Source organism: Lissotriton vulgaris, chromosome 10 (assembly GCF_964263255.1).
Source record: "Lissotriton vulgaris chromosome 10, aLisVul1.2, whole genome shotgun sequence".
NCBI lineage: Eukaryota > Metazoa > Chordata > Amphibia > Caudata > Salamandridae > Lissotriton > Lissotriton vulgaris.
Genome location: NC_141698.1, coordinates 297,850,395 through 297,873,956, shown reverse-complemented (window position 1 = coordinate 297,873,956; position 23,562 = coordinate 297,850,395). Strand labels below are relative to the sequence as shown.

The following is a 23,562-nucleotide window of genomic DNA, read 5'->3' as shown; positions in this document are numbered from 1 at the left end:
ACCAGAATATCCTGCCGTGCAGTCACAGGGCTAGGCTCATGGCCTGGCTTGCATGCTACCAGCTACCGCCGCCCGGCCTTCGGGTTGTGGGCTGATGGGCCGTGTATACAGACGTGTGATCTTTGCTAATGTTGTTGCTCACTTGGGACTGTTGGCGCAAATGTTATATGCTATCATTGTCTGCAACAAAAATAAAGTTTAAAAAAAAAAAAAAAATGTTATCACAATCAGAACCTCATGAACTACAGAATATCTCTTGATAGCACAGAGTGCTTTTTGACAATCCTGTTATTGACCAGTCGGAAAGCAAGATGGAACTACAGATTACACTAGTAATTGCTAATAAGATTATCGCATGCCAAGATCGAAACTATATACACGATCAGCCAGAGAGGGACTACATCTTCCATCTTCCCCTCAAGCGCGACAAGTTTACGTAAGGCGGACTGGGTTGCCTGTCATATAGCGGAATTTGTACCTTTTGAAACTACATTTCCCAACATTCCCAACGGCGCCGTAATATGTTGTCATTCCGCTCACGCCACAGCCAACCACACGAATTTGTAAATAGACCTTTCCTGTCCACTCGGTACCTCCCACAGAAAGCCCAGAAGGACGTCCGGAGTACCGACGGACAGGTAAGCACGAGAAAGTGGTGCGATTAGGAGAGATGACTTGGTTACTTCTGTCGACTATATAAGACCAGTAATGTTTGAACCTGAGCGTAGTTCCACACCAAGGTTATAACCCGCATCAAATAGCCGACTTTTAGCAGACATGTTTGGTTCACATTGGCAGGCAGCAAAATCAGAGTTAGACTCGTATATACAACAACTAGCAATGTGCATCCTGCCGCAATGATACATGCCCAGTCCACACAGCATGATAGACATCACAGATGCGCCAAAAATAAAATGTTCATCAGACTACGGGCAGTTAGAATGGCGGGATAGGCTACAACAACCTGACAAACCCGCGCTATTCTATTTTAAAGTGAGACTAGCATAGGCTATGAGTGGTTTTAAAATGCAGCTTCAAGGTGCTTCCTTTGACTTCTTTCTTTTGTTTTGCCTGATTAGAGCGGTGCTCCGTTTTACCTGCGCTGTGGCCAGGTGAGGTGGGGCTACATTCTCCTGCAAATTGGGTGAGTGAAAACTCTTAATTTCAGTATAGCCTATAGATATCGCTCTCATAGTATACCGATTACAGGTAACATGATACTTTGCAGTGTACTTTCCTGACTTGTTAAAATCAAATTAGCAGGTATATGATGATATATTGATACCACTAACAATTTGTACACACCGTTTCTCTCTTTCTCTGTTTTTGTGTGTCTGTCAACTTGTTGCACTCCGGGATTTTGAAAACAGGAGAATTTCAGGTGACAATTAATTTACTTTATTATTTATTAATTTAATTAAGTTACTTCACATTTATTTTCTTCACTACACTTAGCAGTAGCATACTAGGTCCTGATGAAGCAGTAGGTGACCTATGGGCCCAAGGTAAACTGCAGAAACATGTCGACCATTACTTCCATCAAGGTAGTTATTTGTTAACACTACCAATTGCACTGTTTTTATCGTTGGGAAAAGGGAGGAGCCTATTAAAGTACTTTTCATCCTTCTTACCCAATTTTATACTATCTCACCTTCAACACTTTTTTTATTTTCACTATCTTGCACTGCCTTTCAGTTACCACCTGATACCGAGTTAAGATCATACATACATTGGGACTTATATGATAGATTCGGCTAAATCGGGCCAAATCTTCCACTGGGTATGTTTTCCCAATTGCAATGTGAAGGTTCCCAAATGATGTAGGGCGGTACAGGTTGGGATTCTGATGGGGATATCTCTATGCATTAAGAGAGTACCCAGTGATAGATTTCACTGTCTAATCGTCACAGTTGAGTTCACCACCCACAGACACACACCACCTTTCTCGTTTCGACCCCCTGCTACTATTTAATTGGTAGTTACATAGTTATAAGGGTTGTAGCACGGATTGGTCGTTAAATATTCCCTTGGACCCCCTTTTTTGTTGTTATAAACATAGAAAACGACCCAGAGCCAGCCACACATACACACACCCAGAGCCAGCCACACACACACACCGAGAGCCAGCCACACACACACACAGAGCCAGCCCCACACACACCCACCCAGAGCCACACACACCCACCCAGAGCCACACACACCCACCCAGAGCCACACACACACACTCAGGAGAGCAAGCACAGCGAGGGAGCAGGGAAGCAAGCACAGCGAGGGGGCAGGGAAGCAAGCACAGCCATGTATCCAGTTTCCTGAGACCACTAATCCCCCCCACAGTCTCCCTGGGCTCCTCCACTGCAGGCCTGCATAAAGCTCCGTACGTGCAGCTGCTGTCGTACAGGAGGGCTGATCACCAACGCACATGCAACAGGAGACTGGCGGGGGTTCTTGGGTGACAGAATATGCCAGATGTGGAAGAAAGGCCTTAACGGTAGGATTGTTAGTAGGAAAAGGGAGCATTCAAACAGCAAAATTTCATTTTACCCCGGCTTCTGAAAATCCTCAAACTAGTGCTATATGACAGAGGAGCACTGGAATCTCATTTAGATAATTATGTACTCAGCCCATTTAAAGATATCCATCTGCGTAAGGGAGGTTCTGCTGTCATTTTAGACATTTCAAGAAGACTAGACACAATTATAAACTTTTTTCTGCAGAATCTCTTCATGGGGCTTTTGGAGGTTAGAGTGCCCTTCAAGCAGACTTCTAGTCAATTGGAGTGACTTTATTAAATTGCAGATGACTTATGAGCAGTGTTTCTCGCTTTCAGCCTATTTCTCTTGTTGCTGCCTGGATATTGTTTGACTAGCAGGCCTAGCATGATTTAATTATTCAAGGTTCAACGGGAAGCTACAAGTACATGCACTATTAGCCTGCTACGAAAAGCATTGGGAATCTGAAATTAGGGGCGGGCTGAAGGGTTTGAGTGCCTGGGGAAGCCAACCGACACCGGGGGGAGACAGGGCACGGAGTCGAATGGGCACACGGACAGCGGGGGGGGGGGGGTGGGGGGGGCGGGAAAAGGCACACGGACAGCGGGAGGGGGGGTCGGGAACAGCTGCACTCTATAGCCAGACCTAGAAAGATGGACGACTATACATCTGCATGCAATAGTTTCCAGACGTGTGCCTGGCACTGGCTCCTTCCTGCACCGGCTGCATAGCCCAGGCCTACCGCGCACGGTTCCTGTGGGGCTAGCTCTGCACACTCACTCTGCCAGCAGAAGCAAAGATTAAAAGCTGCTTGGAGCCGGTTTCGTGAAGGGTGCCGGCGTCACTAGATCGCCCCGAGGAGCTTAGCATGAAATGTTCCCTTGCTCAAGTGATTACTGGAACTGCACAAAGTCACTGAACTCTGGCTCAATGGCCTTTTCCTCACAGTTTCTCTGCCAACCCGACTTAGCAGAGGTTCTTTGAAATGAAACTGCTTAAGAAATGAATATTCCACATGAGGTCAGATTGCGCAGAATAACATGTAATGTGTTACTTTTGTTGTCATTGGAGGACGGCTGGCATGAAAGAAAAGACAAATCATGACTTGGCTGTTCGAAGGCGAAGCCCCGGCTAAGAATACTTTAAATTGTAATAACAGGTACTGGAACAGCTGCGCTCTATAGCCAGACGTAGAAAGAACTTTCACTCTAAGACAAAAGTTCCTCAGTAGTGTGGCGATTGATAGGTTGCAAGTCATATTAAGTGCGACGAATAACGCCTGTGTCTTCCGTAAAGAATGCGGCAGACATGTTAAAAATATGGTCATGTAATTTTCAATGATGCCAAAGAAACGGTACGAAAAATCGTAAGTGACGGTAAAAAGGAGAGAAGGGGGGGGGGGGCGGAGGTATCACACAGCACTCATTCCAGCGCTCCGAAGAGGGCATCTTGGCTCATCTAATCCCTCAGGCAGCTCTTCGCACGTCCCCATATCGCACGGCGAAAGGGGGAGGAGAGGCGAAGAGGAGACCACGGGTGCCGTCAATGCCGGCCCAGATTCGGGGGCGTTCCCGAGAACAGGCTTTCGGCTGACGTAGCCAAAAGCCAAAAATTCTCGGGAACGCCCCCGAGTCTGGTCCGGCATTGACGGACAGATGTGTCTTTCAATGGCTAGCCTCCATTTATGGAGCTAGCCAATGGAAGACAGGGGCGGATTCCCAGCCCCATACTATACTCATTAGGTTTTTCCTAGCGCATGCATGCTTCGTACGCATTGGCTAGGCAAAACCTAATAAATGGGGCTTTACTTCAAAAACCGTGGGTGGTAGCGTGGAAACACAAGTGGGCTGTCCACTTGCCGACAAGTAGCACATACTGTGAAACTTTTAGACAACTTTTAAGCGCAAAATAAGGAAACTAAATCCCAAATCAACACTTTACATCGGTGTCTATAACTTCTGATGACGTTGCACTGGTGCAAACTGTTGTATAAGCCTTGCACATAATTTTTCCTACTAATGGTAGAACTCGTGCTATGTTGCAGCGATGACATGAATTGTGTGGTCGACTTAAAAACGCATATTTGTTACATATAATATAAACAGGGCTCGAATCGGGGTACCACGTGGGTGGACGGTGTCCCCCCACTTATTTTACAGGGGGGACGCCATCCCCCCTGCCAAACAGCTGGACTTCACTCTTAGGCCTCTCTGGGGCGAGGAGCTCAGCACCTTTTGTGACGTCACTTCCTGTCGTGACATCACTTCCGGTGACAGCGTCCCCCCACTTCTTTTTTTACGACTTGAGCCCTGAATATAAATCCACATGGGGGCTGTCCTCGAGGAAAAGCAACAAGACCTCTCGTGCTAAATTGTCTGCTGCGCCCCCACAAGACCGGGGGTTACTTTGCTACCTAAATTCGAAACGGCACTAGTATTGGTCCACAAGATTTAGTAAATACTCAGTACACATCACAGTGCGGTTTTGCAGACTTTGTTTTTTTTATTCTTTTGCAGTTTTATATAGCACGAACTCGACCCGAAGGTATCAGAGAGCTTTACATGAGCACCAGTTGCATTACAGATAGACAGTCATGAAGTGAGAGAGAGTAACGCTGCTTTCAGCTGGCTGGCATTTTGAAGTAGCTAAACGTATGGCTAAACGTACGGCTGGTTTCAAAAGTACTTTCAACAGGAAAGAAAGCATGTACATTCGAATACTACTATGTTGCCATTTCTCACTCAGGGCTACTACATAGTGTAAATGTGCAAGCCGTTGTATGCAGTCCTCCGACACATTAAATGTAAGGGCAACAAAAAGATGGGCACTTCCTTACAGAGATGCCACGCCGCTTTGCCTTCAACTGTAGCGGACCGAAGCCGCCCCTCTCTGCACATTTTCATCTTAACAGGACAGTATAACAATTCGCGGTGGACTGTATAAATTCATGATGCATTAAAGCGATTCTCGCCAGGATGCTTTTAACCCATGCACTGTACTCACTTTATTGTGCTCTGATTTTAATAACTAGAGGCAGACGGTCGCTTAAACGCTGGGCTGCCTCGGAAGTCTGATAGGACACCACTGCACGCCAGTCCCCCCTCCCCCCCCCTCCTTCTCCCCAGCTGCAAAGTTCGGCCAGGGACTCGTGTCTGGAAACAGAGCTACTACAGTAATCCAGAACCACGAAGAAAACACGGACAAGCAGAGAGAGAATATGATATGCAAATGCTAATTAACATGAGCGGGCACAGGAAGCAAGTGAGAAAGTGTATTTTCATATAGCTACGAGATGGGTGATGAAAGGTACAACCAGAGTGTATGGTATTGAGCAAGATATACAATAGCAATTTATTTGTTTTATTTTACGGAGTTTTATATAGCGCGAACTTGACCTGATTTGGGTATCAGAGGCTTTACATAGCACCAGTTGCATTGCATGAGGACACATTCATTTTTGTTAGGCGCGGGGAGATTTCGTGATTTGCCCAGAATCACAGGATGTTGAGCGTCATTGCGGAGAGTCGACCCAGTTCCCCAAATTCAATGTGGACCACCCTAGCCATTAGGCCAACTCCTCTCCCCAGAGGACCAAAACCATGGTCAAGAGAACTTGGAAATGAACTGTGAGTGCTGCCCAGAAGTGTCTGTCGAGTATCTTCAGAATAGGCTGTCCCTGGTTCCGAATGAGTTCAGACAAGAGAGGGTTATCATTAGTCCTCAGAACGATGTCAACATTCCCATTGCCATTGGTCCTCGGAAGAACTTGTCATCATTCTCAAAATGAGCTACCATTGGTCCTCAGAATAATCTGTTATCGGCACAGCATGAGCTGTCATTGGTTCTGGGAATAATCAGTCACTAGTTCTAGACTGAGCTACCATTGATCTGGGGAATAATCCTCCACTGGCCCTGAAATGAGCCATCAATGCACTGAGAATGAGCTACTAACTGTGCCAGACAGCCAGGATGAGCAGCCATTGCTCACTAAACTGAGCTGCCTTTATTTTTCATACCAGGCTGGCACTGCTCTATAGCATGTGGCACTGGCATCTTTTTGGGGAGCAGTGATGGCTCACTATATGGAGCACCAGCAGCTCCTTCTTAAGAGGAATGACATCCATCTCTGCCGAGCAATCACGCATTATCGGCATACATGGATGTCATTCCTCCTAAAAGCTGCCAGTGGTACATAGAGAGTGGGTCATCACTGCTCCCCCAAAAAAGATGCCAGCGCAGCACATATTGAGTCATCAATGCTCCCCAAAAGAGCTTCCATTGCTCCACAGAGTGAGTCATCAATACTCCCCAAAAGAGCTTCCATTGTTCCACAGAGTGAGTCATCAATACTCCCCAAAAGAGCTTCCATTGTTCCAATAGTGAGTCATCAATACTCCCCAAAAGAGCTTCCATTACTCCACAGAGTGAGTCATCACTGCTCCCCAAAAGAGCTTCCATTGCTCCACTGAGTGAGTCATCAATACTCCCCAAAAGAGCTTCCATTGTTCCAATAGTGAGTCATCAATACTCCCCAAAAGAGCTTCCATTGCTCCACTGAGTAAGTCATCAATACTCCCCAAAAGAGCTTCCATTGCTCCAGAGTGAGTCATCAATACTCCCCAAAAGAGCTTCCATTACTCCACAGAGTGTCATCACTGCTCCCCAAAAGAGCTTCCATTGCTCCACTGAGTGAGTTATCACTGCTCCCCCAAAAGAGCTTCCATTGTTCCACAGAGTGAGTCATCACTGCTCCCCAAAAGAGCTTTCATTGCTCCACTGAGTGAGTTATCACTGCTCCCCAAAAGAGCTTCCATTGCTCCACTGAGTGAGTTATCACTGCCCCCCCAAAAGAGCTTCCATAGCTCCACAGAGTGTCATCAACACTCCCCAAAAGAGCTTCCATTGCTCCACAGAGTGTGTCATCAATACTCCCCAAAAGAGCTTCCATTGCTCCAGAGTGGGGCCTCACTGCCTCACAAATGAGCATCCTGTGGTAAACAGAGAGCCATTGCTGCGCCACAGGATGAACTGTAATTGCCCCACAGAGTGAGTCCCTGATCTGCTACAGAGCTCTCTGCAAGTGCTCCACAGAGTGAGTATAAAGAATTCACTGCAAGTGCTGTAAAAAGTGTCTACAGAATGAACTCCAAGTGCTCTACAGAGTGAGCCCCTTGTGTGCTACAGAGTTCACTGCAAGTGTTCCACAGAGAGAGTCTATAGAATGAACTCCAAGTGCCCCATAAAGTGAGTCCCTGATGTGCTACAGAATTAACTGCAAATGTTCCACCGGAATTATCATTATCTCACAGAAATCTGCAACTTTTCCAGAGAATGAACCATCTTTGCTCCCCAGAATTAGAGGTGAGTTCTTCCCTGGACAAAAAAACTGAAAATACTCTCCAGAATGAAGTGGTGCCCCCAGCGTGAGTACCAGAGCTCCCCAGGTTATCTGCTAGAGCCCCCAGCACGAGCTGCCGATGAGCTGCTGAATGAGCTGCTGGTGCTCCCCATAATAAGCAGTCAGCACTTCCCAGAGTTAGCAGCAGGTGGTCCGAAGTTGAAACTGACGAAGCCCTGGCATGGACTGTCATAGAGGACTGGATTCCTACCGGGAAGTGCCGGCACACTTCCATTGATAATGATGCACCAAGTGCTGGTACCCTCCGTTTGATATTAATAAATCCCTGCTGAGGGGTTCTTGTAATCCCCAATGATATCAATGTACCCCTGCTGAGGGGTGCGGTTACTCCCCTACTGATATTAATGGTCCCCGACTGAGAGGTGCTAGTACTTCCCCGTTGGTTTTAATGCACCCCTGATGAGAAGAGTTGGTACTCTCGCACTGATATTAATACGTTTCTGTGAGGGATGCTGGCTCTCGCCCTTTGATATGAATGCATCCCTGCTGATAATTGCTGAGACTTCCCCTTTGGAATACGAACGTGCCGACACCCAGAGCCAGATCGTGTGTATCTGGCGATTTAAAGCACCGCTACACTCCCGAGAAAGAGGTTTGCTGTAGAAACACAAGAGAGTTTACCAGTATGAAAGAAGTCAGAAAAGTAGGAACGAAATCAGGGTGCACGAGAAAGAAATTGTGTGCACCCGCATACTCAGGGGTGTGCTCCATCCCTTCCCTATAGCACTGAGGATCCCAATTAACCCTTTCCACATCAGCCCCAAAGACCATACATGTCTTCTTACTTTTCTCGGGGTTCGCGGTGCCCCCTCCCGGGGTCGTGCTGTCGCTGTCCCTGCAGCACGGCTTGGGCTGCCGCTGAGGCGGGTGGCGGGTAGCAGGCCCCGCCTCGGTCGCAGGGGGCCGGTGGGACAAGATGTCCTGGATGAGGAAGGAGGTTAGCGGCCTTGGAGGGGCAGACATGGTGAGGCGAGCGTCTCCTGTGGTCATCCAGGGGCTGCGAGTGTCCCGCTCTGCCTTGCTTCTTCACCACTCTCTCAGGAGAACCGTGCGCCTCTCTCTCAGGAGTACCCTGCGCCTCTCTCTCAGGAGTACCGTGCGCCTCTCTCTGAAAGGGGCCATACGCCTCTTTCTTCTGCCCCCTTGACTCCTTTCTCCTGGTCCCCGAATGCTTGTCTCCAGATCCCTGCACCAGTCTTTTTCCCTCCACCTATCCGAGGATGACCCCTTTCCCTCCCTCTTTCGAGAATTGTATCTCAATCTTCTGATCGCAGCACCCTAATCTCTTGAACCCTCTCTCCTGATTCAAGGTCCTCAGAACCTATCTCCCTTGTGCTTTGACCCTTCACCTTTCACTCTTGGCCCCTGCACCTCTCTCCTTCCTGATACTTGCACCCCTCTCTGTCTCTCTCTCGAGATCCAATCACCTCTCCTGACAACTTGCACACCTCCCCTGTTCCTTGCACTTTCTCCCCTGATCCTGTCGCATCTCTCTTCTGATCTTTTCAGTCCTCTTCCCTGATCCCGTCGCCTCTCCCCTGATCCTTTCACCTCTCTCTCTCCTTAGCCATTCGTCTTTCTTTCGACCCCTGCACGTTTCTTGCCTGACTCTTATGCCTATCTCCTAGTCTTTGCAGTTATTTTCTGGTTCGTGGTGCACCCCTATCTGCTGACACTCCGGGTTTTCCCTTCCTATTCTTGCACTCCTCCCTGGCGCACTTCGACCCCCCACGAGGCCTGCAGCATCTGCTGAGCTCAGTCACACTCTCCGGTCTCTTCTGCCCACTTTTGCTTTCCCGCCTGTCAGGGTTCTGAGGAGAGTTGCTGTATTATAGGCCACCGGGTTTTGTTTTTGGAAACCCAACTCGTCTTCCTCATTGGCTCTTCCCTGACAGCTCATTGGGCGCCGGCTCCTCCTCCGGGTACCTCCCTCGCCCGCCCCTCCCTCTGGACTCCTTCTTAGGACAGTTGAACACTTTTCTCAAAGTAGCGCAATAACCAGCAGGAAGATCACAGACAGAAGCCACCCGGCATTAGAGGCTGCCCGACACCCGGCAGTGCCTATAACTGGCAGAAAGTGCCAGCACTCTTTGTCTCACAACACTTTCCTTCTTCAGCCTAAGTGCTGTCTTTGTCCTTGCTGCACTTAGGTGGATTCAATAATCACTTCTACTAGCAAGTGATAATGCCGTAATACTAACGCTGCTGAAGTGCTCACGATAAGTGCTTACACCGCGGCACGGTGGTGCTTGTGACGTTTGCTAGAGCTGTCCAGCAATGCGCATTCTGTCCTGGTGAAAAGTGGTGGTACACACTTATTAATAGAGCCTCATCTCAGCTGGAAAGCAAAGGCGCTGTTCTATTAAAATTATAGTAGCCCTGCTTGAAAGATCCAGTTAGATTCTAGTAAAATATACGAATCAGTTGAGAAGTACGACACTGTCTTATAAAGGTTATAGGAAGATAATCTTAAGAAGTTGTGCTGTCATATTTAAAGTACAGTAGCACAATTTTCTTAACTTATAGCAACACTGCTGAAAAGTTTTATTGGTGTCCAAAACTTTGTAACAACGTTTAACAAGTCAGGTCCCGGGCCGGCAGCCAATCACAGCGCGGCCCGGGGAATGACGTCACGGGGGTGTCCCAGGCCGGCAGCCAATCACAGCGCGGCCCGGGACAAAGGGGCGGTACTTAAATAAGCCCGAGAAACGCCCCCGAATCGCGGTTTCCCGAGAAAACGTGATTGACAGCCTCCGTCTCCCAATGGCTAGCCTCCATTTATGGAGCTAGCCAATGGGAAACAGAGGCGGTCCGAACATCCATACTGTTGACAAAAGTTTTCGATCTGGGAGGGGCACTGCGTGCCCTCGCCAGGTCGAAACCTAAAAAGAGAAGGGGGTGTGTAGATTGAAGTACATATGAGAAAAGGTGAATTCATACATATTTGCTTCAAATTTGATTACATTGTTCCATCATAATTTTACATTTACATACTTTCATTTAGAGATTAGGATTCATCAAGGGGAGGGGTAAGCAATGTCAAAACGTTATTACAAATTTCCAATTGATTCCATTGGACTTGGTGACCGTTCCCTAACCAACACATTTTTCAGACAGTTTACTTTCTTTTTCTGTTTGACCTACTGGTATCTTTTGTGATAATATACATAAATATAAACATGTTGCCTGATCCTATTGCTGCGTACAGATTATCATACATCCCATCAGTCATGGTGGAAAACATGTAATTCTCTATCGGTATTTAGGCCTAAGTCAACAGATCTTAATTTTATCAAAAATCTGGTTTTCAACTTCCTGAGTGCGAGGGTTCTGTCACTAACATTGGCATTTTCATCTACCGCTGTAATGCCATGAAATTTGAGTTTAATCACCTCCGCAGTTGCATGCACAATGTTATAATGTACAGCTAGTGGGTAATTAGTATTGCCATTACGGATTGCTCTAATATGCTTTTGTATCCGTTCTTTCAAGGGCCTGATGGTACTGTCCACATAGATCAGATTTCAAAAGGTGCCAGTGTCTGTGGAGAATTTAGAAAAGATCCTGACTGTGTGAGTTGTGTTGTGTAATCAGTGCAGCATTGTATCTTTGTTGCTTTTTCCTTTTTATCCCTGTTCCTAAAAGGTTGGAACGTGATCTCTTTCTTATCTTATTCACTGCCTTGTCCAGTGTGTTCTTGTCATATCCTCTAGTTGTAATCCTAGATCTCAAATGACTTAATTTTCCTGAAAGATCGTATCATTGCTACAGTCCCTTCTCAACCACGTTATTTCCCCAAAAGAGATTGCTCTGATTTGTGTGGTAGGGTGGGCACTATCTGCATGTAGGATAGCATTACACGCAGTAGGTTCACAATACAGTTTACCCCAGGGTGTCCAGGGTGATGTCCAAAAAATAAATCTCCTTCTTACTGACCTGATGTGTAACGCCCAAATTATACAGGTTATTATTGAGGTGTGATACAAATTCATTGAGAGTGGCGTCATCCCCACCCCAAATTTTTTTAAAAAATCATCGATAAATCGCCCCCAAGAAATGATTGATACTGTCATGTTTGAAGGACAGGCTCTTCATATACGGTGCTGTTCAAAAGATCCCATATAGATATTAGCAAAAGAGAGTGAGAATTTAGATCCAATTGCAACTCCAGATGATTGCCTGTACCAACTACCATTATGTAAGAAGTTGTTGTTTTCTAGCGTGAGGCATGTGAGAAGAATCATTTGCGTATGCTCATATAGAGTAGCAGCTCATTTGGATAGAAAGTAAGTCAGAGCTTCCATGCCCATGTCCAAAGGTATGCTAGTGTATAAGGCATTGACATCTAGTGACAAATCTGAACTTGTCTGACCATGCCAAATCATCCAATCTGTTCAATAGGTCCTTTGTATCTGCGATAAATGCTGGTAAATTTTGTATTATGGGTTGTAAGAAAATATCAATATATTATATGTGCTCTGTTGGTGATCCAATACCGAAATGATGGATCTACCTGGTGGCTGGGTGCAATTTTTGAGCATCTTCGGCAGAGTATAGATACAAGGGGCTCGTAGTAATGGATTAAATAGATACTTAAATTCTATGTCTGTCAAACAGCAGGATTTACACCTCTAGCTTAGTTTCTTTTCAATAAGTGATGTTATCTCTTAAAGTGGATTTTGCGGTATTCTTGTGTATGCGTTGGTATCTGCTAGCTGGTTATACATTTCCTTAATGTAGTAATCCATATCCATTATAACAAGGTTGCCCCCCTTATCTGCTTCTTTTATTACTACATCTGAATATCCTGATAATTGTTGCAATGCTGTACGTTCGTCTCTATTAAGGTTGTCTCTACACTTAGCATATTTGTGGTGAAGTCTGTCCTATAACCAGTGCAGATCTTTTGTGACAGCCTTATTAAAACCTATTTTAAATGCAGGTCCCATAAATCATCTACACCGGTTAATTCAAAAGAACCCTACTTTGTTACCAAATTGCTAAATCAAGGACTAAGTAGTAAAAAACAAACCATGCCCTTAACTGACAGGCAACATACCATCTCTAGAAGTCTCTGCAAAACAGAAAGCCAGAATAACACCAATCAACAAGTGCAAAAATTGCATAAATCACAAGGATACACGCATTTATAAATTACAACATAACATCCTGTTATACCTGCTGCTGTGACTGGGGTGTGGAATGTTAGTGTGTGGTGATGCAGTAGGAATGTGGAGATTTAAGAGAGTCCGTTGGAGGGTGGGCTGAGCAGCAGGAAGGCTGCTACTGGTGGGGCTCTTCATGATAACTTAATAAACATCATTTTTAATCTACTCGGGACTTCTGGACATCTGTTTAATTACAACACATCTGCAATACAACCCCACAGCATGCTAATCACTTCTACACTTAAAAAAACCTAAAAACACACTTTATGTTGCATCTCACCCACAATAAATGCCTCAGATCTGTGAAATTAGTTGCAACAAAACTAGAACCACAATAAATGGAGCAACGCACTGTGGCAGGAAAGAATATGGTTCAGACTTGGCTGCAATCCTGCAGCATTTGAAGGGCAACTACTACAGATTTCAAGGGCATCTGATGTTTCAGAAGATGTCTCTTGCATCAAACAACTCAGAGCAGAATGGACTGATATTCATTTGGCGATGCCTAATGCCCTTGCCTGGGAAGAAAAAAGGAGGAACATGAAGTTTTTACTAATTTCCTGGACAGGCAAAACTCAATTTATTGGTTTTATTAGAATTTTCCAGCTGTGATTAAAGTAGATTCCTTAGTGGCAAGTCTCTCTTTGCAGAGATCAATCTTTTCAATAAGTTGCAAAGCCGATCCTGAAGATTTAAGAGTTGAAGTGGTTATGAGCCACTTCTTTTCCACAATGAACTTTGGAATGCCCTCCTGCACTCAAAACCTCCAACATAGTTCAGTTTTTGCTTAGGGATTTCCTGACACTGGCTGAAACAATAAACACAGGGGACCACCTTTCTTACCTCCTGAGTACTACATAACCTGATGTCTCCTTCTACACTTTCTGCACCTTACCAGCTGCAGAATCAGGCTCAAGGTAGTCATCATCAGGCTCAACAATGGCAACATGTCAAGAGCTATAGATACGTTTCGGAATATCTGAGTTCAAGCAAATATTATGTAGCTTAAACTAATGTTCATGCAAACTACACTGTATATGGCTTGGCTCAACAACCTTATCAGGAAACCCACTGAGGCTCATTATCTGACTTGTCCTATATAAGTTCCATCCTATGGAGGATTTTCTTTTATTTCGGGGGTTATTTTGACTACTCTTGGAGAGCATCAGTGGATTGCTGCCACAGCCTTGGGCCTGACTCTGAAAAATCTCAAGTCTGATTCTCTACTCATCCTCCCTCCCAAAGCAAGACTTACATCTAAGAGCCAACTGCTTTCTCTAATATTGGTCTGGATCCATTCTATCTTCCTCAATGGAAAATCTTGAGCCACATGGTTTCCTCTCCAGCAACTGGTTGACAGGCTATTTTATAGCAAGTCAAGCAGCAAGCTTTTATTCATGGCACTTTACTCCTGCAGGACAACCATGTGGCAGATCGGGAACCACAGGAGGAACCGTGATGTGCTCTCAATCCATCTTCTTCCTTATTCAGAAACCATCAGGGACTATCCCTTCTTGAACTCAAGGAAGGGAGCTACTTTATCATTTATAAGCCTTTCAAGATAGCATATATACATTTTCTGTTTGCAATCCTGATGTTTGATCAGTTGTCTGACTTGTGTTCATCCAGGAACTGGCTCTTTGATGAGACCTACCCACAAGCAAGTTATAAAACATTAACCTTACGTGGATGAGTGGGTAACTGTGTGCCTTTTTCTCAAAGGCAGAGGGAAAGGTCAGGCAAGTTTGCAGAGTCTTTCAGTCTCACAGCATTTTAATTAACTTAGAACAAAACTCTCATTGAACCATCATATACTGGACTTTATAGGGGCCTACGTCTGCACACATCTGGGGACAGTGTTCTAGGCCACAAGATTTGTGTCTCAAACCTTCATCACCTGTCACTATCCTTCTGGGGAAGAAGATGGCATCATCCACAAAATAGCTCCAGATCCAATGGTTATGACAGTCTGCACCCATGTGGTCCAAGGGACGTGAATTCCCTTTAGCCCATTTGTCCTCCACCTCCTGAAATATTGGTCTTTCTCCTTGGGCAATCATAATGCCTTTTCAAGCACAATTAGACTGCTGTGGTATGGGAAATGGTTATTGTACTGACAATCAGAAATGGAGGCAAGTATTTCCTAAGTAAAGATAACCTGCAGTGGTTGGAACTAACTAACTCGACATATTGACTGAGTGGGCCGGACAGTCACTATAAGGAGGATAGTAATAGAGAAGTTCTCGGACATGGCTCAGTCTGACTAAGTTAATTCTTGAAGAACTTAATTATGGTAGGCCTATTATTGGGATTTGTCATGTTGATATGAACCAGCGCAACAATTCATTGTGTACATACCTAGCCATGATGCATCAATTTCAGCATTATTCATCTTCAATTATTGACTGCGAGTGCTACATCATATGCCAACTTATTGAGTGCAGCAAAATGCCTCACATTAGGACAGATTTCAGAGTGCGCTCTGTATTTGGCACTTTGGGACAATTGACAAGGAACTGCTTAACACTGGCACCTATTTCTTAACACCATTTATAGTCTTGCTAATGTATATTAATTGGGTTTAAGTGAATGTTTCCGCACGAGGCGATTTAATAAAGAGATGCTATTTACTGTACATTAAAAGGAGTAAGTTAGCTGCAGGAATTGTATTTATAGCGATTCCATGCATTAACAGTGATGGGATTTCACGGTACTCACTCAGTACTAGGACCAGGTATTAACATCTCTCTCCCAAATTCCGGCAGGTTCTTTGCCCATTGTGTCAGCTGATTAGACTTGTAGCCCTTGTCAATCCCCGTGAGGGTAGCATCTGCCTTAGTTTTATACCTTAAGATGAGGCAACCTTTAAAACTAAACTCCTCATAGATACCATCTACACCTACACCACGCTGCCAAGGTGCCTATCATCCTGTGGGAAGGCTGTGAAACAAGCATTCCTGTCCCCCATATTCCACAACCAGGGGACAGCTATCTTTGCTACACTGCAAATATAAATACAGTAATGAGCTGAAAATGTTAAAAACTGGCTTTAGCACTCATTTTGGGCAATTAGGTAGCTACTGCAAATAAAAACGACATACATAATACACCCACATCCTTTTCAGGTTCTAGCAATAACACTGCTGCTTCCTAAAAAAAAATTATACCAAATTAAAGCTTAAGTATTGTGGAGAATTTTTGCAGTTGTATGCAAATATTGTCCAGCGCTCATATTAACTAACTGGCTTGGTCTAAGTTAAACAAATGAAATAAAAAATGCAATGTCATACCTGACAGTGCAGGTGCCAGTCAACCATTGTCTCTTTCCATTCACTTATCTCCTGTTGGACAGCTTGCAACTCTCCTTGGAGGAAATGCCACATGATGGACACATTGCAGCCATTCACCCAGTTATGGTTAATGGATATGGTGTCTTCCTGAAGAGACAATACAATCTGTCAGGTTACTGTTTTCAGCAAAACTACATTTCTTTAAATATATTACTACTGAGATGTGCATTACTTGACATGAGTGAGCATAAGATACTAAAATGAAGGAATATAAAAATATAGGAGCTACTAGATAGAATGAAACAATATTCTGTTCACAGAGCAAATCTTCTTGTAACCGCTAATTTCTGTTAAACTCTTGCTAGTTATCAGCAGATGTCTATACGCAATACAACACATAACTGGTGCTTAAGTGGGAATATTTAGTGCGTTCTACACTGTTGTAGAGTTACTTGTGATCCTTCCTAATTTAAGCTTCAATGTTCACAGAGGTACACTGTGAGCACTATAAAGCAGATATAGAACATACCACCGTCTCTGTAGGTGACGGCCATCTTTTGGGTGCCTACCCCCTCCAATTTTTGCCCTATCTCTTTTTTAACTCTGTACACTTTACCCCTGCTATACAGAAGAACAAGTTACTTACCTTCGGTAACGCTTTTTCTGGTAGATACAATATCTGCCTGAGGATTCCTCACCTTGTGAATATCCCCCTTCCGTCAGCAACATTCGGAAATTCTTTCGTAGCCTCGCGCCGACGTGGACTCGGACGTCACAGAGACACGACATCGCTCGCGACTCCGCTGACGTCACCGACGCCTACAATAGGCCCACGCCGGCGTGATGATATCAGTTCCGCCCTTTTTTCCGTGCCATCGAGGCACACGGACGGACCAATGACAGTAGATATATACAAAGTATACACAGTATACAATAGTCAAGGCAAAACACACAGTGTAAAGCAAATGCAGGAAAGCAATACATTTCCTTGACAACAAAATAAATATACATCACAGTACAATTACTCTGGCATAGAAGAGTGGACAACGGGGAGGCGGGTGGGTCAGTGAGGAATCCACAGGCAGATATTGTATCTACCAGAAAAAGCGTTACCGAAGGTAAGTAACTTGTTCTTCTGATAGATACATCTGCCGTGTGGATTCCTCACCTTGTGAATAGAGTCCCACAGCAGTCCCCACTCCCGGAGGAGGGTGTCCACTCTTCTAAACCAGTAAATCCTGAAGGACAGAGCGCGCAAAATGGCCGTACCTCCTGACTTCAGTATCCAAGCAGTAATGCTTTGCGAAAGTGTGAAGGAAAGACCAAGTTGCCGCTCTACAAATATCCTCAACAGGCACACCTCTAGCCAACGCAGAGGTCGAAGACTTAGCTCTTGTAGAATGAGCCCTTATACCCTCTGAAGGTTCCTTACCGGCCAAAGAGTAGCAGATCTTAATGCAGAGAACGATCCATCTTGATAAGGTTCTTTTATGGACCGCTCTTCCCTTCTTGCAACCAGCAAACCCAACGAGGAGCTGGTCCTCCAAACGAAAATCCTTGGATCTGTCCAAGTAAAAGGGTCCAGGCGGTGCAGTCTCTCTTCCTCCTTAGAAGGGTGAGGGGGGGGATAAAAGGAAGGTAGGGTAATGGACTGACTCAAATGAAAGGGAGTCACCACCTTAGGCAGAAAAGCAGCCCTGGTCCTGAGAACCATTCGATCAGCATGAATGGTCAGGAAAGGGGGCTTAAAGCTCAGAGCTTGAAGCTCACTTACCCTCCTTGCCGAGGTTATTGCAAGGAGGAAGACTGTTTTAAAGGTAAGAAGCCTCATGGGACATTTGTGAAGAGGCTCAAATGGAGCACCCATCAGAAAGGTTAAAACAAGATTTAAATCCCACTGAGGCACAATAAAAGGTGAAGGAGGGAACTTATTCGTGAGGCCCTTCAAAAATCTCAAGACCACGGGAGACTTAAACAGAGACGGCTGGTCAGGCAAGCAGAGAAAAGCTGACAGCGCCGAAAGGTAGCCCTTCACAGTAGCAACAGCAAGCCCCTGTTGCGCCAGAGAAAGAGCAAACTGTAGTATATCAGATAAATGGGCTCTCACAGGGTCAATAGACTTCTCCCTACACCACTCAACAAATTTCGACCATCTATAAGAATAGATGGACTTAGTGGAGTCACGCCTGGCGGATAAGATGACATCCACAACGTCAGGCGGGAGGGAAAAGGAATTCAGGTTGCCACGCTCAATCTCCAGGCATGAAGGTGTAATGTCTGGAAGTGGGGGTGTAGAACCTGCCCCTCCATCTGAGAGAGGAGGTCTGCCCTGAAAGGGAGACGGAGCGGCCGGTGAGAGGAGAGGTGGAGAAGATCTGAATACAACACCCTTCTTGGCCAATCCGGGGCGACCAATATAACTTGGGCCCGGTCTTGGCGAATCTTCCTCAGAACCCGAGGAATCAAGGATATGGGAGGGAACGCGTAAAGGAGCTGACCTCCCCAGCTCAACTGAAACGCGTCCCCTAAGGCTCCTTGCATCGGATACTGGAGACTGCAGAATGACAGGCAGTGAGCATTCTCGCGAGTGGCAAACAGGTCCACCCGAGGAGTCCCCCACATCTGAAAGATGCTGAGAACCACCTCTGGGTGAAGCCTCCACTCGTGGTCGGCAGAGAACTGCCGACTGAGACCGTCTGCTCGAACGTTCAGAACCCCGGCCAGATGATTTGCCATCAGACAAATCTGATGGTCCTGAACCCAGGACCAGAGACGCAGTGCCTCTCTGCAGAGACACTGCGACCCTACTCCTCCCTGTTTGTTGATGTACCACATCGCGGTCGTGTTGTCCGTCAGGACTTGAACTGACTGACCGCGAAGGGAAGGGAGGAAGGCCTTGAGCGCTAAACGAATCGCCCGCAATTCTAGAAGGTTGATGTGAAGCAACCTTTCCTCTGGAGACCAAAGACCCTTGACCTCCAGATCCCCCAGATGAGCACCCCACCCTAGAGTGGATGCTTCCGAAATTACCGTGGCCACCGGAGGAGGCAGATGAAAGGGCTTCCCCTGAGACAGGTTGCCTTCCACGCCCCACCAAGACAGATCTGCTGCAGCTTCTCTGGAGATCCTCACCGACTCCCTGAGATCTCCGTTGTGCTGATACCACTGCCTGCGGAGGCACCACTGGAGTGCCCTCATGTGCCAGCGTGCATGGTTGACCAGGAGAATGCAAGAAGCCATCAGACCGAGCAGGCGAAGGACCTTCAGGACCGGAACAACCGCTCCATTGTAGAATAAAGGAATCATATCCTGTATGTCGCGAATCCTTTGAGGCGGAGGGAATGCACGACATACAGTTGTGTCCAGTACAGCACCTATGAACAGGTTGCGCTGGGAGGGCACCAGGTGAGATTTGGGTACATTTATCGAGAAACCCAATCTGTACAACAACTGGGTTGTCTCCTGCAGATGATGAAGCACAATCTCCGACGACTCCGCCTTGATCAGCCAGTCGTCCAGATAGGGGAATACAGGAATCCCCGATCTTCTGAGATGCGCCACCACCACTGCCATCACCTTGGTGAAGACCCGAGGTGCAGTAGTAAGTCCAAACGGAAGGACCGCAAACTGATAGTGCTGCGATCCCACCGTAAAACGGAGATACTTCCTGTGCGACTTCAGGATGGGGATGTGGAAATACGCATCCTGCAAGTCGAGCGACACCATCCAGTCTTCTTCCAGCAGAGCCTGAAGAACCTGTGCAAGGGTGAGCATCTTGAATTTCTCCTGCTTCAGGTAAAAATTCAAGATCCTGAGATCCAGGATAGGACGAAGCCTGCCATCCTTCTTGGGAATCAGGAAATACCAGGAGTAGCATCCCTGACCCCTTTCCCGCTCTGGGACCACTTCTATCGCACCTTTCTTCAATAAAGTTTGGACTTCCTCCTGAAGGAGAAACAGATGTTCCTCTGAGCAATACCCTTGGCAAGGAGGGTAATTGGGAGGGAATTCCCGAAAGGGAAGGGCATACCCATTTTCCACGAGATTGAGAACCCAAAGATCTGATGTAACCGATTCCCAATCTCGTAGAAAGTGGGTAAGCCGACCCCCCACCGGGCCTACATGATCCTGAATGGCGGATCTAGGGCTGCTTATCTGTGGCTGGGGGGTCGGTGGAGGTAGAGGAGGAATTGGGCTGACGCCCCCGAGGACGTGCTCTCTGCTTCCCCCTGTAAGATCTATACAGGGCATTCTGCTGCTGCTGCTGTTGCTGCTGCTGCTGCCCTTGTCTATATGAACGAAAGGAACGGCCAAAACCTCTAAATTTCCTGGTCGTAGAGCCTCTGACCTGAAGACCAAGAGATCTAGCCGTCGCCCTGCTGTCCTTGAATCTTTCCAAGGCCGCATCTGCTTTCCTTCCAAAGAGCCCCTCACCATCGAAAGGCAAATCCAATAAAGCAGACTGCACATCAGTTGAACAATCGGATGACTTCAACCAAGCCGAACGCCTAGTGGCAACCGCTGTGCCCATGATCCTTGCCACAGAATCCGCAGTATCAAGCCCGCTTTGGATGACTTGACGGGCAGCAGCTTGAGAATCAGACAATGCTTCCTCAAAGTCTTTTCTGCTATCCTCTGGAACCTTAGGGATCAATGTGCACATAGAGTCCATTAGAGCATGAATGTATCTACCCATAAGGCAAGTGGCATTCGTAGATTTCAGTGCCATACTAGCCGAAGAAAAGTTCTTTTTAGCTATTTGGTCCTGTTTCTTGGCATCTTTATCGCCAGGCACCTGCGGAAAAGCCCCAATCGATTTTTTAGAACATGCAGCCTGAATCACCAAGCTCTCAGGAGAAGGGTGTGACGACAAGAATGCAGGGTCCTCAGGAGCCACCCTATACCTCCGAGCCACGTTCTTGGAAACTGCAGGAGCAGAGAAAGGCTTTTTCCACACCTCCATAATGGGTTCCTTTAAGGCCTCATTAAATGGAAGCAAAGGCTCCACAGCCTGACTAGGAGAATGAAGAACTTCAGTCAGCAAATTCGACTTAAATTCGACAGTAGGCAAAGACAAACCCAAAAGTCCAGCTGCCTTCCTCATGACAACATGATACGGTTGAATATCCCTGGAGGGAGTATCAGGTCCCGAAGGCAAAGACCACTCCGGGGAAAACTCGAGACCACTTGCCTCTGCCAGGTCGTCGAAACTGCCAGCATCCAGCTCGCCTGCCTCCATATCTGAAGAAGACTCATCAACCCTCTGTTGTTCAAGCAGACGTTGAGCTTCTCTTCGAGACCTGAATTTGACTCGAAGTGCAGTCGAATCCAAAGCTGAATCCGACGGCACCGGAGCCGACTTCGGAACCGAATCCGAGAGCTTGGAAGGAGGATCCATGGACTTGCTTGGAGCCGGTGACGTCGGAGCCGGAGTCGTCGACTTCGGGCGAGCCGGTGTCGACACCGGCGTCGACCCTGGTGGAGTTTGGTACTGCCACAGCGGAGTCGGGGTTGGCATAAACGGCATGAATGGTGCCGGAGCATATGAGTGAGGAACACCCAAATTAAAGGCCATAGGACCCATGGGGCCCGAAGGCGCACCAGAGAAGAACCATGATCTTGAGAAAACACCATACATCGCGTTTAAAAACGCGGAAGGGTCCTGACCTGGAGTCGGGAATGGTGGATGCTCAGGATGACTTCGAGGAAGGTTTGAATCTGCCTCTTCAACAGGATTCGAGGATTCCCCCTCAACAGGAACTCCATCGGCGTCATCCGGAATCGGAGAATGAGCCGGAGACGGAGCCGGAGTCGGATCCGGAACCGGAGTCGGAGAATGGGCCACCGACTCCGAAGGCGAAGCCTCACCTTCATGATCCGACACATGTGGAGGAATCACCTTCGAATTCACCCTCCTGGGAGACCTTGATCTTGAACCAGACTTATCCCCTGAATGATGACGGGATTCATGCCTCCTCTTCTTATGTTTTTTCCGAGAACCGGAAGCACGGTCAGACGAGGACTTCGAGGCCGACGCCTCACGAGACATCGACCTGGATCTCGACTTCGATCTCTTCGAGCGCTTCGAAGACTTTCTAACCTTACTTGCTTTAAGCTTGGCCACCAGGAGCTTCGATTCCCGCTCTCAAAGAGCCTTCGGATTCATCTTCTGGCACGATGAACAACCATCAACGTCGTGATCCGAGCTCAAGCACCATATGCAGTCTTGGTGAGGGTCCGTAACGGACATCATCTTCCCACATTCTCCACAAGGCTTAAACCCAGTCTTCTTTGTCGACATGACAAACGAGCAACAAGGTCAGAGAAAGGAGAATCGAGGAAACAAAGTAATAGGATTCTAGAAGCTACAGAGTAACCCGTTAAACCGTTAGCGTCGACGACGCGGAAAAAAGGGAACTGATGTCATCACGCCGGCGTGGGCCTATTGTAGGCGTCGGTGACGTCAGCGGAGTCGCGAGCGATGTTGTGTCTCTGTGACGTCCGAGTCCACGTCGGCGCGAGGCTACGAAAGAATTTCCGAATGTTGCTGACGCAAGGGGGATATTCACAAGGTGAGGAATCCACACGGCAGATGTATCTATCAGAAATAAAGCATATGTGCGCCGCCCTTCAAGCATGCCAAAATTGACGTAACCCTAATTGGCAAATTTAACTTTTCTATAAAGCCATATTTTATTCTGCATAAATACGCATATTGCAAGGACTGTTAACTGTCACTTTTGGACTGCAGCACTGATTGTACTATCCACTACGGTGACTGAGAAAATATGACCTCAGGCCTACCATGTGTAGCCTGTTTGCAGCAACCTAATACCTTCTGTACAGACCTGTCAAAATAACCAGGGGCGGCTCCTCCGCTAAGGAGGAGGGGCATCGTGAAACCAAAGGGGATGATGGACGGAGCGTTGACAATACAAACACTCACCCCCAGTCAACTCATCTGGGTTTAATCCATCACCGTTCTTTAGGTCACTCCGCCACCCCAGTTCAGACATGGCCATATGCAAATCAGTCTGACCCTGTGCCTCATGGGAACAGTCCAGCCCAAACTGCCAAGCCATGTCTTCCCTGGACCGGAATCAAGCTTCCCAGGACCGGTTTCTGGCATTACAGCCGTCTTCAGCCGGGGGCATCGTGCCACTGCTCTCAAAGCAGGAAAAATAAAATGATAATAA

General features: G+C 46.8%; 1 protein-coding gene across 1 annotated transcript in view; it reads right to left on the bottom strand.

Annotated features, from left to right (window-relative positions):
• JMJD4 (jumonji domain containing 4) overlaps nucleotides 1–23,562 on the bottom strand; it is a 159,810-nt gene that overhangs the window by 21,359 nt on the left and 114,889 nt on the right. Inside the window, exon 5 of the mRNA XM_086941071.1 lies at nucleotides 16,367–16,513. Coding sequence (XP_086797197.1) covers nucleotides 16,367–16,513 — 147 coding nt within the window. The remainder of the gene's footprint in view (nucleotides 1–16,366; nucleotides 16,514–23,562) is intronic.